This window comes from Excalfactoria chinensis, chromosome 7, assembly GCF_039878825.1.
Source record: "Excalfactoria chinensis isolate bCotChi1 chromosome 7, bCotChi1.hap2, whole genome shotgun sequence".
Taxonomy (NCBI): Eukaryota; Metazoa; Chordata; class Aves; order Galliformes; family Phasianidae; genus Excalfactoria; species Excalfactoria chinensis.
The window spans coordinates 20,642,785-20,657,885 of record NC_092831.1 but is presented as its reverse complement, the minus strand read 5'-3'; the positions used below and the strand labels follow the sequence as shown (position 1 = coordinate 20,657,885).

General features: G+C 42.2%; 1 protein-coding gene across 1 annotated transcript in view; it reads left to right on the top strand.

Moving 5' to 3' along the window:
- Positions 1-15,101, top strand: part of TTN (titin) — a 240,350-nt gene that overhangs the window by 51,746 nt on the left and 173,503 nt on the right. Inside the window, exons 45-66 of the mRNA XM_072341903.1 lie at positions 3,944-4,222; positions 5,362-5,925; positions 6,402-6,683; positions 6,776-7,054; positions 7,410-7,688; positions 7,794-8,072; positions 8,195-8,482; positions 8,606-8,884; positions 8,966-9,247; positions 9,361-9,639; positions 9,751-10,029; positions 10,127-10,405; positions 10,520-10,807; positions 10,959-11,237; positions 11,388-11,669; positions 11,797-12,075; positions 12,209-12,487; positions 12,578-12,856; positions 12,978-13,265; positions 13,488-13,766; positions 13,978-14,259; positions 14,817-15,095. Of these exons, the coding sequence (XP_072198004.1) occupies positions 3,944-4,222; positions 5,362-5,925; positions 6,402-6,683; positions 6,776-7,054; positions 7,410-7,688; positions 7,794-8,072; positions 8,195-8,482; positions 8,606-8,884; positions 8,966-9,247; positions 9,361-9,639; positions 9,751-10,029; positions 10,127-10,405; positions 10,520-10,807; positions 10,959-11,237; positions 11,388-11,669; positions 11,797-12,075; positions 12,209-12,487; positions 12,578-12,856; positions 12,978-13,265; positions 13,488-13,766; positions 13,978-14,259; positions 14,817-15,095 (6,462 nt within the window). The remainder of the gene's footprint in view (positions 1-3,943; positions 4,223-5,361; positions 5,926-6,401; positions 6,684-6,775; positions 7,055-7,409; positions 7,689-7,793; positions 8,073-8,194; positions 8,483-8,605; positions 8,885-8,965; positions 9,248-9,360; positions 9,640-9,750; positions 10,030-10,126; positions 10,406-10,519; positions 10,808-10,958; positions 11,238-11,387; positions 11,670-11,796; positions 12,076-12,208; positions 12,488-12,577; positions 12,857-12,977; positions 13,266-13,487; positions 13,767-13,977; positions 14,260-14,816; positions 15,096-15,101) is intronic.

Here is a 15,101-nt window from a genome sequence, read left to right as displayed (position 1 = left end):
CTAAGTGGTCTATCACATAAATGTCTAAATTCAAAACAGCAAGAAGGAAAGACAAAGTGCTCTGTCTTATTTTTTTCTGGTATTATAGGAGTTTTAATATGCGGAGTTGTGCCACTTAAAAGCAGAAAGTCAAATAAATGACAGTAAAGCAAGAATGCAAACTCATTATTTTAGTAATAACAGTGTTTAAACTTAAAGGTTCTGATAAAAATAGGAGAATGCTTGTGAAGGAGCAGAAATATCTTGTGTTACATGCAAGAGTTGAAAGAGATTAAGTAACTATACCAGAAAAAAAGCTGGTGTGCTGAAAAGTTATGTTTTTCCAACTCAAATTCTGACATTCTGCTTTTTCTTGGTAATTTGAATTAACCAGGGCCTTAGCACTGCTATTTATTTGTATGAGTGTGTATATAAATATGGCATATAACTGCTATAATTAAATTTGTGAAATGCTCTACTGTTGCTTGACTGTTATTTTCAATGTTATCTGAGTCATCCATGAGATTACATCTAACCCATACTGTGATGTCAAGTTTAATGAGAAGTCTATGTTAATCTATCTCAATTAACCTGACCACACAGCATGGGTTGCTATGTATGGTAAGTATCTGATAGGAGAACATCGTGTACCTACTGTATAGTAATAAGTAACACTGCAGATATACAAAAATATTCACACTAACAGAGTTGTATGTTACTCTTTGCTGCTTACTGCTGTTTTCAAGTGTTTATTTAAACATTCTAGTAAAACTAAACTCTTTTTTTTCCATACAGACATCTCTAGTTCTCTTACTGTGTCTTCTGAGGAAGGAAGAAGTGAAGGCTACAGCAGCAGCCTTCAGTTGCCTGATAGAGAAAAAACACTTGAATTTGAGTCTGAAAAACCAGTTTACTCCAGCCAAAGCAAGCAGAAAATGGAGGAGGGGGGCAGTACACCCATTTTTCTCAGACAGGTCTCAGATGTTGAAGTCTGGCAGGGAGATGTAGCTAGGCTGTCTGTTACTGTTATTGGAAACCCCACACCCAAAATCCAGTGGTTTTTCAATGGTGTAAAGCTAACCCCTTCCACAGATTGTAAATTAGTCTTTGCTGGAAATGACCACAGCCTCATCCTCCCCTATGCAGGCATGCAGGATGAGGGCAAGTACACATGCACAGCCAGCAATATGTATGGTGAGGCTATGTGCAGTGCACACCTCCGCGTGCAGCAGCGGATACAAGGGGCCCCTTGCTTTGACAGGGTACCAGACAGTGTGCAGTGCGCACCGGGTTTCACTGCTGTCTTTGAGTACACTGTGGCTGGGGAGCCATGCCCTGATGTGGAGTGGTTCAAGGGGAGTGAACAACTTTTCTTGGACGCACATTGTTTTGTGGCTCACAATCCTGATGGCTCTGGCTCCCTGACAGTGCAGGAATGCACTGAGGAGGACACTGGGCTGTATATCTGCAGGGCAGTGAACTCCTTGGGTGAGGCTGCATGTTCTGCTGAGCTCCTCGTGCTGCCTGAGGAGCATGTTGTGTCCAAACAGGGTGCCTTGCAGCACTCCATGGTGACAGAGGACAAAAGTCCTACCTCCTATGAAGAGGCCAGCGAGCTTCCCGCTGCAGAAGGAGCACTTAGTCTTGAGGCCATTAGGGAGCCCCAGGCCCTCCTCCAGCTCCAGATGAGCCAGATGGAGCACATGCTGCCCAAGGAGGACATACTACCTAGCCTACCGCCAGCCTGCCTTGCTGTGCAGGGTATTGAAGAGATACTGACCCAGGCAGCCACAACACAGGAGAACAGCAAGCTTCTGGCAGAGCTGGTGCAAACCCTCCCTGGTGGACCCAAAAGTGTTGCACCTGAAGTAGCAACTGAAACACCACTGCCAGGCTGCCTTGGGACTGTGGCTGCACAGATGCACTTGGCCAAAGAGCAAATCATCCCAGAGGAGGCAGAACAGATGGCTGCTCTGAAGACAGAAGTTTCCCAAGCTCTTCAGCAGGTATCAAGCACCACTGAGAGCTGTGTCATGTATGGTGACCACTTTCAAGTCATAGAGGGCTTTCAGGCAATGCAAGGTGAGCTAAAGGGTGAACCCAGATTTCCCTCTGAACTGGCCTTCACAGGGGGTCATGCTGTTCCCCTGGAGAACATTTCTGCTCTGGAGGCAGCAGAGGAAGATTTTGCTGCAAGAATACGTGAGGGACAGGCTATGAGATTTCCTTTACTGCTAGAAGAAAACCAGCCTTTGGAGGAAGAACATGTCATCGATCTTGCCAGCCCACTTAAGCAGTATCCAAAGGTAGGAAGACAGTCCCATGAAACTCTGTATGCTAGCCAGCTCCAGACAAACCAAGTCTTTACCAAAGAGAGTCAGCTCACTTATCAGGTTCCTAAGAGCTGTAACCTAGATATGAAGTCCCAGATCAGAGATGCACTGAAAGCTGCAGTGGTAAGTGAGCAAAACCTCTTGTTTTCAGAATGGTTGGCTGATAAAGAAAGCGTTGAATTACAGACATTAAAAATCACCAAGGAACATAAATACACCTTGTGCACCTATGTTGTGACCACAGGAGGACTCAATCCCATGGAAATAACAGTTTCTCTTGGAGAAGTCAACATTGAGACAGCTGACCAGAAAAAAGTATTAAAGGAGGCTTTCTATTCTCTTATTTATGAAGAAAAGCACCTCTTGACAGATGAAAAAGCCAAAGCATTGCCAAGCCCTCCCCATCCACTTAACTCAGGAAAATCTATTGATGAAACTTCTGAGCTGGAGCCCCAGCAGGCTGAGAGAACTACAGAGGCAGAAATACCCTTGGAACAGCCTTTGTCTGCTGAAGTAGTTAACATACTGATGGAACATGACCAAATCAAGGATGTGGGGGCAATGGCAGCCACTGCTGATGTAGCCCCTGCAGGTGTTCCTCTTGAGAAACCCACAGAAATACTGAAAAGGGAGGAGAAAAGGGAAGAAATACATGAGGAGGAGGGCAGAGAGGGTCTGGAAACTAAAGGTAGGAATCTAGAGGATGAACTGGGCAAAGAGGGTTACCCTATCATACACAGCAAACTGGTCAACACTGTTGTGGAGGAAGGGGAGAGTGTTACTCTGGTGTCTGTCATAACAAATGTCAGAGAGGTAAATTGGTACTTTGACGGTAAACTGGTGTCTTCAGGCAACAAATTCAAGTGTTTTCAAGATCAAGACACATACAAACTAGTGATCAGCCAAGTGTGTGGGGAGATCCACCAAGGAGAGTACACTTGTGAGGCACTGAATCAAGGTGGAAAAAGAGCAACAACAGCAAAGCTCACAGTTGTTAAAAGAGGTTGGATTATGGGGATAAAAGACCACCGTTCTAATACACTGCTCTGCTAAGGAAATTGCTCCATTATGTATCTGTATCTTTGGATACAGATATGATACTAATATGGTCACAGCACTAATCAGAGAGGGTTTCCTTTCTCTCTTTTTATGATCTCCCTTTATCACATCGTAATCTTTCACTTCCACATTATACAGCCAAGATCAGGACAAACTACACTGAAGTCCTGACCACTTCATTCCACAGTCACCTTGGAAGTGAATCTGCTCTTACACTTTACCACTACTGCATCCAATCTTTAGATCATTGCCCTGTTTTGGCACAATTTCTCATTTACATTGTCATTTTGCATGGCTCCAAGATAGTGTGGTTTGAATTGCAATATTACTACATGTTGCTATTGCACATCACTTTTCTGGTTTCACCATTGTGTTTCCTGATGTCATTCTGCACCATCACAATCCATCCACTGGACCTTGTACCACTTTGATTTCTTACAGGTATTTTTTTTCCCTTTTGCACCTTATGTGGATTGCAAGTAAATCACGTGTTTTGTTTCAGTTAGTTCCGTCACTTACTTTCCACAATTCTAGAGGGCAGGCTTTGAATAACACTCTCCTTCTGATTTCAGTTGCACCAATCCTGAGAAGAAGGCTTGAACCTCTGGAGGTGGCTGTAAACCACGTGGCCAAGTTCACCTGTGAAGTAGAAACTACTCCTAATGTCAAGTTCCAGTGGTACAAAGCTGGCCGAGAGATCTATGATGGGGACAAATACTCAATTCGCTCCTCCAACTACCTCTCCACGCTGGAGATCCCAAGGCCTCAGGTTGTTGACTGTGGAGAGTATAGCTGTAAGGCTTCCAACCAGTATGGCAGCGTAAGCTCTACAGCCTTCTTAACAGTAACTGGTAAGTTCAGAGTCCCAAGCACTTCTTTTCCATACAGTATCTTAAATATCTTGCTGTCTTGAAATGGTTACCCTGGTATGCTTGCAAACATTTGTGGTAGGGCTCTTGATCACCATTGGTTATATATAATCCATACTTAATTTTGACAAGTAAAAGCAAAGAGAAGGAATGGTTTTCAGAATTGCTGCTTTTAAATGTTTTCTGTACCTAGAAAAGAGAACCAGAGAGAAAAGTTTCAGGAGGGAATACAAAGTGGGAAAAGAGTGGGAGGAACTACATTGTCAATAGAATGGGATTGCTTTGTGATAACATTCTTGAAGGTTTATTTCACTTGCAGACAACGAGCAGATGTACAGTTTAAAATCTGACTTCTTTGGTGTAGTAGGCACTGTGTGATTACTCTTCTATCTTACATGTATACTACAGCCATACTTGTCAGGCAGACTATGCAGCTGCACTTACCTGAACATACATGTGCCGTTGCCAAGGGGAACTCTGTGTCATGAGAGAATAGGTCCTCTTAAAGAAAAGATAGTTCAAAGGTGTTTTAATTTGTAAAACCTTCTTTTAATCTATTGATAACTCTGCCTCTGCAATCATCTCCTTTTTCTTTTCTTTTTTTCTGAAACATCTTTTTTTTTTTTTTTTTTAAACATCTTAATGGGCTTTTTTTTTTTTTTTTTTTTTTTTTTTTTAAATCATTCCGACTTTTTGTGGAAAAGTCTATGTGATCTTTGCTAAGAGCCAGATGCTAGAGCTTAAAGAAGGATGTGCAAACTGTGAAACATAAGAAAACTTGATTATCTTGAGGGAATCACGTGCAAATGTGTAATTCTTGGGAAAGGAATTTCTGGGGTTTAGTGTCCCCGTCCCCCCCCCCCCCCCCTTTAGTTTGTACACTGTTCCAGAGCCAAAAGGCTTTTAAGCTCTGGAGCAGTATGTAGATCCAAGTACAAAACCAAAAGCTAAAATTCATGATCTTTAATGATCTTTGATCTTATCTCCTTCGCTGCTGCCTTCTTTTGTTTAAGAGTGATCAGTGACAACCACCCCTTCTGTTCTCTGTCTCCGGCCAAAGGGGAGACACAGCATAATCTGTTCCGCATCTCCGCATAACAATGAACCCCTTTATTTTGCAGAAGCACTTCCGCCAACGTTTCTTACCAGACCTGAATCTATCACCACTTTTGTGGGCAAAAACGCCAAGTTCCTGTGTACCGTTTCGGGCACTCCAGTCATTGACGTCGTTTGGCAGAAAGACGGCACAACTATTTCACCTTCGGACCACTACAAGATCTCCAAAGTAGAAAACAAGCACGTGTTAGAAATTTCCCTTCTCACTACCAGCGACAGGGGAATTTACACTTGCAAAGCTTCTAATAAGTTTGGGGCTGATGTTTGCCAGGCTGAAATGGTTACTATAGACAAGCCTCACTTTATTAAAGTTTTGCAATCAGTGCAGTCAGCAGTCAATAAAAAGATACGGCTTGAATGCCAGGTAGATGAAGATAGGAAAGTAAGAGTAGAGTGGACAAAAGATGGAAACAAAATCCCCCCAGGCAAGGATTATAAAGTTTACTTTGAAGACAAAATAGCCTCACTTGAAATTCCTCTGGCGAAACTCAAGGATTCGGGCCATTATGTATGCACCGTCTCAAATGAGGCCGGAAGCAGCTCCTCTTCTGCCAGTGTCACAGTCAGAGGTAAGATAGTCCTAGGTCCCGCTTACCTTTTTCTTCTTCAGTTCTTGCTTTCTTTTTTTTGAGGTGAAATCATGCTGTGAACTCTCCTCAGATCTTCTATCAACTCCACTCACCTCTTGCTTTTTTTCCCCAGCTGCCTTCCAATGCACTGTGTGTGGCTTCGATTTTTATTTTGTTAACCGCATCCAAGAATTGCGTCTGCATGTGGGGGAGGGGTGGACGGGGGAGGGCAAGAGAGACCACGAGAACTGTAGCTCAGCATGTGTTGTGCGATCTTTTCTATAGTCACGTTTTGTTCTGATGCTAGGAAACAAACTCTTAAAGCTTTGTATTCCAGGCTTCTTTTATTTTCTTTCCCCTTCTCTCCCCACCCCATTTTTTCCCCCTTCCTCCCCCCTCTTTTTCTCCTATTTGTTCCCATTCCTTCCACTCCTCTTCCTTTCTTCTGTTTTTATCTTTTTCCTTCCCATTTTTAGAACCACCATCCTTTGTGAAGAAGGTCGATCCATCTTATTTACTGACCCCAGGTGACTCTGCACGGCTTCAATGTAAAGTCAAAGGGTCTCCTGAAATCCAGGTTTCTTGGTTCAAGGACAATAAGAAAATCCTTGAAAGCAACACACACAGGATGTCTTTTGTCAATTGTGTGGCTGTGTTAGACATTTTGGAGATGAAGGTTGATGACAGTGGAAGCTACTCATGTGAAGCTGTAAATGAGGTTGGAAGCGACAGCTGCACCACAGAAGTAGTTGTCAAAGGTCTGTTCTTCATGCTGCTGACAGTCACACTTGAAAACAATCTTCTTTTTATTTTGGCATGGGCAATTAATCATTTCTTGCTGCTTTTATAGAGCCTCCATCTTTCGTCCGAACACTTGAACCAGCAGAGGTAGTGAAGGGAACAAACACCGTTCTTCAGTGTGAGGTTGCTGGCACTGGACCATTTGAGATTAGCTGGTACAAAGATAAGAAACAGATCCGCAGTAGCAAAAAATACAGGTTGACCTCTCAGAAAGCAGTAATTTCTCTGGAAGTGTCATCTTTCAATAGTGCGGACGTTGGTGAATATGAGTGCATGATAGCTAATGAAGTTGGAAAGTGCATATGCAGTGCAACGTATGTCTTGAAAGGTCAGTGGGAGAGAGAACGCTCCGCTCACTGCAGGGAACCTCTTATTTCTTAAAATGTCTTGTCTTCGGATTTCTGTGGGGTGGGTGGAGGTTGGGGGGGGGTACCTTCTTCTCTTAAAACTGTGCATATCTTAACTCTTATCTGATATCAAACTATGAATTTAAAGAACATTGGGCTTAAAGGGCTGTGCATTACTCTTTCAGCTGGGTAATGTAGCTCTTCCCTTTGCCTGCTCTTTAACTGAAGCATGTCCTGTACCGTGTGCACTGTCTCTTAAAATCATCTTTGAGCAGCAGATTTCATGGAATGATGTAGCAGATGAGTATTTCTTTTTATCTCTTTTCTTTGAACTAGAACCACCATCTTTTGTTAAAAAAATTGAAAACGTGACAGCTCTGGCTGGAGACAATGTTACATTACAGGCTGTGGTGAAAGGGTCAGAGCCTATTTCTGTGATGTGGATGAAAGGCAAAGACATTATCCAAGATGATAACAAAGTGAGAGTGACATTTGAACATGGGCTAGCAACACTGCAAATTACTGGTGTCCAGCTGAGTTCTGGTGGCAAATACACTTGTGTGGCTGAGAATGATGCAGGAAGTCAGTCCTGCTTTGGTGAACTGGCAGTTAAAGGTCAGTGGAGGGGTTCCATTATCTCTGCATTGTCTTCCACCTAAGAGGAAGCGCAATTTACTTTTGTCCTTAACACTGATCACTGATTGTTTAATTCTGTTGTAGAACCTGCCAAAATCATTGAAAAATCCGAAGTCATTCAGGTGACAGCAGGAGACCCAGCCATTTTGGAGTACACTGTCACAGGCACTCCAGAGCTAAAAACCAAATGGTTCAAAGATGGAAAGCCACTACCTGCCAGCAAAAAATACAGGATCAGCTTTAAAAATAATGTTGCCCAACTCAAGTTTTATGCTGCTGAAATGCAGGACAGTGGTGAATACACCTTTGAGATATCCAATGATGTGGGGATCAGTTCTTGTACTACCAGCTTTACTGTGCTAGGTTGGTACCGACTCTTGTCAGAGATTCCTGCTATTCTGCTCTGAGCCCAACAGAGCCGGAAGTAGAACTGTATTTCTCTTTTGCTCATGTGCTGCTTTCTTTCATTTTTTCATACCCAACAGATCGCACTCTCCCTCCCTTTTTTACTAAACCACTGAAGAACATTGACAGCATCATTAGCACCTCCTGCCGTCTAGACTGCAAAATTTCTGGCTCTCTTCCAATGACTGTCTCTTGGTTTAAGCAGGACACTGAGATCACTGCAAGTGCGAAGTACACAATACACTTTGCAGAAGGCTCTGCATCTTTGGAAATAAAACACCTAGATGCAAGTGATGCCGGAGTTTATATTTGCAGAGCCACAAACTCTGCTGGTAGCAAAGACAGCAGTAGTACTTTGTTTATAAAAGGTTTGGCAATTTGTTTCAAAATTCTTTTTTTCTTTTTTCTTTTTGTGAAATAATGATCTTCTTCTCTAAAATGCAGGATGTTCATCTTATTCTTGGCAATTGTTTCCTTCCAATTCAATTTAGAGCCACCCAGCTTCATTGTGGAACCAGAGTCCCAGGATGTACTGCCTGCATCGACTGTACGTTTCAAGGGCACATTTAAAGGCACTACACCGCTGACAGTGAAATGGTTTAAAGGTGATACTGAGCTGATAACGGGAGGAGCCTGCTACATTATGACAGAGGCATTAGCAAGCTACTTGGAGCTTTATGCTGTCAAACCAAATGACTCAGGAAAATACATCTGCAAAGTCTCCAATGTAGCTGGTTCAGTAACATCCACTGCAACCTTGTTTGTAAAAGGTTTGCATTCCTACTCTTTTCACTTTTCAGTGGCACTTTTTGCTGCCTTCTTGTTACTGAACACTTTTCTTAAATCCACAGAACCTGCTGCTTTTACAGAGAAGCTAGAGCCAACTCACCTGGTGAAGAAAGGCGAATATGCTGAACTGACCTGTAAAGTCACTGGTACTCCTGAGATTAAAATCACATGGTTCAAGGATGACAGGGAGTTAAAAGAGAGTGACAAATTTAGGATGTCTTTTACAAAATCTTTGGCAATACTTCATCTTACAGAGGTTGAGACTGAAGACAGTGGGGAATATATTTGTGAGGCCAGAAATGATGCTGGGAAAGATACTTGCAGTACCATTGTTACAGTCAAAGGTGTGTGTGATATCCAGCCACTCAACCAGTTTGTCTCTTTAATCTCTGTGCACCTCTACAAGTTTCTAAAGTGGGATTAACATAAACTGCACTCTCTTTCTTTTGCACTATAGAGTCACCTTATTTTAGCAAGGAGTTTCAATCCATGGAAGTCTTGAAGGATTCTGATGTGGTTTTGGAGTGTGAGGTGCTTGGTACACCTCCCTTTGAAGTGTTTTGGGTGAAGGATGATAAGCCTGTGCGAAGCAGTAAGAAGTATAGAATAAGCATTGAGAAATCTTTGATTAGCCTCCATGTCTTCAGGTTTGATGCATCTGATGTTGGTGAATATCAGTGTAGAGTAACAAATGATGTTGGAAGCTGTCTCTGCAGTTCAGAGGTCACACTGAAAGGTTAGTGCAAGGTGGAGAACTCCACTAAGCATGATTTTATCCCAGTGTGGTTTCCATGCCACACAGGCGTGCAGTAGGCCTGTACTTACTTAGCCACTTTCTTCTTGCTAGAGCCTCCCCAGTTTTTGAAGAGGATAGAAAACATTAGTTCCCTTCGAGGGGGCACAGTCGTGTTTCAGGCTGCTGTTAAAGGCTCCTTGCCCATCACTGTGTCCTGGCTGAAAGACAGTGATGAAGTGATTGAAGACAGTAATATCAAAATGACCTTTGTGAACAACATTGCCACTCTTCTGGTGAAGTCTATTGAACTGAAACATGATGGAAAATATTTCTGCCAGGCTAAAAATGAGGCAGGAATTCAGAGGTGCTCTGCCCTGCTGACTGTCAAAGGTTGGTCCTACTCTGAATTTTAGTGACCTCAGTTTTCTTTTCAGTGTTTTTTTACAGGTTACCTTAACACTCTTCTCTGTCTTTCTGTTTAAAATAGAGCCTGCTACAATCGTGGATAAGGCTGTGTCAATAGATGTTACTGAGGGAGACCCAGCAACCTTGCAATGTAAATTTTCAGGAACAAAAGATATTACAGCCAAATGGTTCAAAGATGGCAAGGAATTGACATTAGGCCCAAAATATAAGATCAGTGTTACAGATACTGTCTCAGTCCTAAAGGTACTTCATGCAGAAAAGAAAGATAGTGGGGAATATGTGTTTGAGGTTCACAACGATGTTGGAAGAAGTAGCTGTTCCGCCAGCATCAATGTCCTAGGTGTGTATGAACTCTTTTAGTATTGGTTTTGCTTTCTTTCTCTTATCCTGAGTTGACATCTACCACAGTCACGGTTGAATTTCATATTTTGTCTTTTTACTCTGTTTTGGATAGATCTCATTATACCACCTAAATTCACCAAAAAGCTCAAGAAAATGGACAGCATTAAGGGGTCTTTTGTCCACTTGGAATGTATAGTGTCTGGTTCACATCCTATAAGTATCCAGTGGTACAAGGATGGCCAAGAAATAACAGCAAGTGAAAAGCACAAATACTCTTTCCATGATAATACTGCCTTTCTGGAAATCAATAAACTTGAAGGCACAGACAGTGGCTCTTATACTTGTGAAGCAACAAATAAAGCAGGAAGTAACCAGTGCAGCGGGTTCTTAACAGTCAAAGGTTTGAGCTCCTTCTTTTTTTTATTAGGTCTCTAATTCATAGTTTGGGAACTCGCCTATCTTTGAATCTTTGAGTAATCCTCTTTCTTTTTATTTCTTTCTTTTTTTTTTTTTTTTTTTTTTTTTCTTTTTTTCTTCACCCCATGTTATAGAACCTCCATATTTTGTGGAAAAGCCTCAGTCACAAGAAGTTGTGCCCCATGCTAGGGTTCAGTTCAAAGCAATGGTGAAAGGCTCTACCCCTCTGCAGATAAAGTGGTTTAAAGACAGCCAGGAGCTCCTTTCTGGAGCCAATCGTTCTGTCTGGATGGATGACACATCTAGTGTGCTGGAGCTCTTCTCAGCTAGAATGTCTGACTCTGGGAACTATACTTGTCAGATAAGCAATGATGTTGGGACTGCAACTTGCAAAGCAACTCTGTTTGTGAAAGGTGTGCAGCACAGTGTTCTTCACTGTTCTTTGTGGTTCTGATTTTTCTGTACAATTGAAGGGGGGGAGATAGAAAACAATTTTTGGAAAAATATTTCCAAAAACTATCCTGAATATTATGAAACCTCACCTTTTTTTGTCTGTCTTTTAGAGCCCCCCAGGTTTATTCACATGCCAACTCCTGTAGTAGCTTTGCGTGCAGGACAGTCCACCACTTTTGAGTGCCATGTAATAGGAACACCAGAGATTCGTGTCACGTGGTTCTTGGATGGGAATGAAGTGACTGATGAAGCTAAGTACGGCATCTCTTTCATTGATGGTCTAGCCACTTTGAAAGTCACTCAAGCCAGAGTGTTGGATAGTGGGACTTACGTTTGTGAAGCCCACAATGATGCAGGTAGTGAGAGCTGCAGCATCGAGTTGAAAGTAAAAGGTTGGTTTTAAAAATTTTATCATCATCCAGCTACACCACATAGCTAGAGTGATGGAAAAGGGGAGACCATTTCTCCCCTCATACTTACCAAAGTTACTATCCACTTTCCCTTTATTCCTCTTTGTAGAGCCTCCAACATTTGTTCGGGAGTTGAGACCTGCTGAGGTAGTGAAGGGTTTGGATGCCACGCTTGAGTGTGAGGTGACTGGTACTCCTCCATTTGAGGTGAAGTGGCTGAAGAATAATAAGGAGATGTTCAGCAGCAAGAAATATGCTATCTCCACCAAAGAATCAATATTTACTCTTAATGTGACCAACTGTGACACCTCAGATGTAGGTGAATATCAATGCATTATATCAAATGAAGTTGGGAGCTGTTCTTGTAGCACAAGGCTCAGCTTGAAAGGTCAGTCTCCTGGAAAGTACCCCCAAGATTACAGTCCCTAGCTGAAGTGTAGTGACTAGAATGACCTCATGTGATTTCTCCTTTCTTCTCTTTCTATGACTACTCTTCTACACAATAAAACCTCACACCACAGAACCAGCATCCTTTGTCAAGAAACTGGAGAATGTCACTACAGTTTTGAAAGGCACCGCATTCTTCCAGTGTGTTGTAGCAGGTGCTCAACCCTTATCTGTGTCATGGATAAAGGATGAGAAAATACTGGAAGATGATGAATACCACCACATTACCTTTGAGAATAATGTGGCCACACTGAAACTTACCAACGTTGACCTCAGCCACAGAGGGAGATACACCTGTCAGGCAAAGAATGAATCTGGAGTGGAGAAATGCTTTGCTCTGCTTTTTGTGCAAGGTGTGTAGGTGCATCCCCTCAAGCTCACCACTGTAAATCAGTCACTTCTCAGTGTCACTAATTACCATTTTTGTACACTTTATACCACAGAACCTGCACGGATTATAGAAAAAGCTAAATCACTTAAAGTTACTGAAAGAGACCCTGTGACTTTGGAATGTACTGTAGAGGGGACACCAGAGCTCCGAATCAGATGGTACAAAGATGGCAAACAGCTTCTACCTAGTAGATATTACACAATGAGCTTTGAAAACAATGTGGCCAGTTTCAGGATTGAACCTGTATCGAAGGAGGATAGTGGTACATACAGTTTTAAGGTTGAAAATGACTTCGGAAGTAGCACCTGTGAAGCTGTTCTGACTGTGCTAGGTTTGTATTGTCATTTACCAAATTTGCCAATACAACTGGAAGGGAGTGGAAAAAAAGGTAGTTTGTGAAAGATGAGCACTAAGGTAACCAATACATCTTTGCCATGTTTTGTGTTGTACAGATCAAGCAATTCCTCCTTTATTTATCAAAAAGCTAACCAAAAAGGATGTGGTTCTGGGATCTTCTATTCAAATGGAGTGCAAAGTGTCTGGATCACTTCCCATTTCTGCAAAATGGTTCAAGGATGGGAAAGAAATAACTGACAGTGCAAAATATAGAAGCCTGTGCCACGAGAACACCATGTCACTTGAGATTGCTAATCTAGAGCTGACAGACACTGCAAATTACACATGTAATGTCTCTAATGTTGCCGGAAGTGATTCTTGCAGTGCTGTCCTGACAGTGAAAGGTTTGAAACTCTTTGACTACTACTTTTTTCTTGAGAAAAACACTTAAATCTTATGCTAACATAGCGCTCTTCTACCTCTTAATGCTGGAAACTTGGTCTCCATTTTCTTGCTGTGTATCTTTAACCTCTTATGCATTCAGTGCCTCTGCTCTTCTAACTCATTTTCTTCACTCTTACGCATTCTTGATATAATTGAATGTTTCTTTTTCTTAAAAACTGCAGAGCCACCAAGCTTCCTAGTAAAACCTGAAAGCCAGCAAGCCATCCCAGATTCCACGGTGGAGTTTAAGACCACACTAAAAGGAACACCGCCATTTACAGTAAAGTGGTTCAAAGAGGATTTAGAACTTGTATCTGGTCCAGCTTGTTTCATTGGGATTGAAGGGTCAACAGGGTTCTTAACCCTGTATTCGGTGGATACTTCTAGGAGTGGGCACTACACTTGCCACATTTCAAATGATGTTGGCAGTGACTCTTGCACTACAATGTTGATGGTAACAGGTGTGCACACTTTCTTGCTGTGTTTTGCAGTCTTTTTTTCTCTATTTCTTTGCTTTTCTTTCTGCCAAGCCGACCTTAGTAATCTTTGATACCCTGCCAAGTGAATTCCCTACCCTTCATTTGCAACCCATGCTTGTTTGAATTGCTCTTTTCCATCATCTTTCCTTTCCAGTATTCAGACCTTTCTGACTCCACTCTTTTGGTTTTTTAGAACCACCCAAGTTTGCTAAGAAGCTAGAAGCAGCAAAAATAGTAAAGCAGGGTGACTCAGCCCGGCTTGAGTGCAAAGTAAGTGGATCTCCAGAAATGAAAGTAGTGTGGTTCAGAAACGACCATGAAATTGTTGCCAGTGAAAAATTCCGGACCTCATTCATTGACTCTGTGGCTGTGCTTGAAATGAATCATCTCAGTACAGACGAGAGTGGTGACTACATCTGTGAAGCTCAGAACCCTGCCGGCAAGGCCAGCTGCAGTACCAAAGTCACAGTGAAAGGTTAGCTGTCCTCTCCTTCCCCAACTACCTCCTGTTTTAACCTGGTGGTTTCTCCCCCTGGAAATCCACAAAAACATTAGATTCACTTCTTATTTGAGGGAGTGCCTTTTTCTTTGTGTTTTGTTTGTTTCTTGATATCCCCTCATCCCTTCTTCCAGAGTTTGAGCAAGAGTTGTTTGTAATGCAGATGTGTACTAGCTCAGGTGTTCCCTGTGAATACCAAGGTCCAAGACAGGTAGATCTGCTGTATTACACAGCTGAAATATGAAGAACAGACCCAAACTAATCAGTGTCTGTTTTACATCCTCTAGTACAGACTATAAGACCTATACCCTCTCTGTCAAGGATCACACCTCTGTTTTTTAACTTTTCTACAGAGGAGCTCAAAGCTCTGAAAGCTCACCTGCCTTTCATGATGTGCTCAGAAAACTGAGCAAATTCCTTGAACTTCTGTTGATTGTCCCAGAAGTCTTGATGTGGAAGAGCTTATATAAATAAATTGTTGATCAAAGAGTTCTATACTCCTTTCTAAAAATGATCCTTTTTTCCCTTGGTAGAACCCCCTGTGTTCAGCAGGAAGCCCTCTCCAGTAGATATGCTCAGAGGAACTGAGGTTAGCCTGGAATGTGAGATTTCAGGAACACCACCATTTGACGTTACCTGGTACAAAGACAAGAGACAAATCCGCAGTAGTAAGAAGTATAAGGTTACAGCAAAAAACTACCATACAAGCATTCGCATTCTTAATGTTGAAGTTGCAGATGTTGGTGAATATCAATGCAAAGTTCAGAACGACGTAGGAAGTGACACTTGTTTTTGTACAGTGAAGCTTAAAGGTAAGA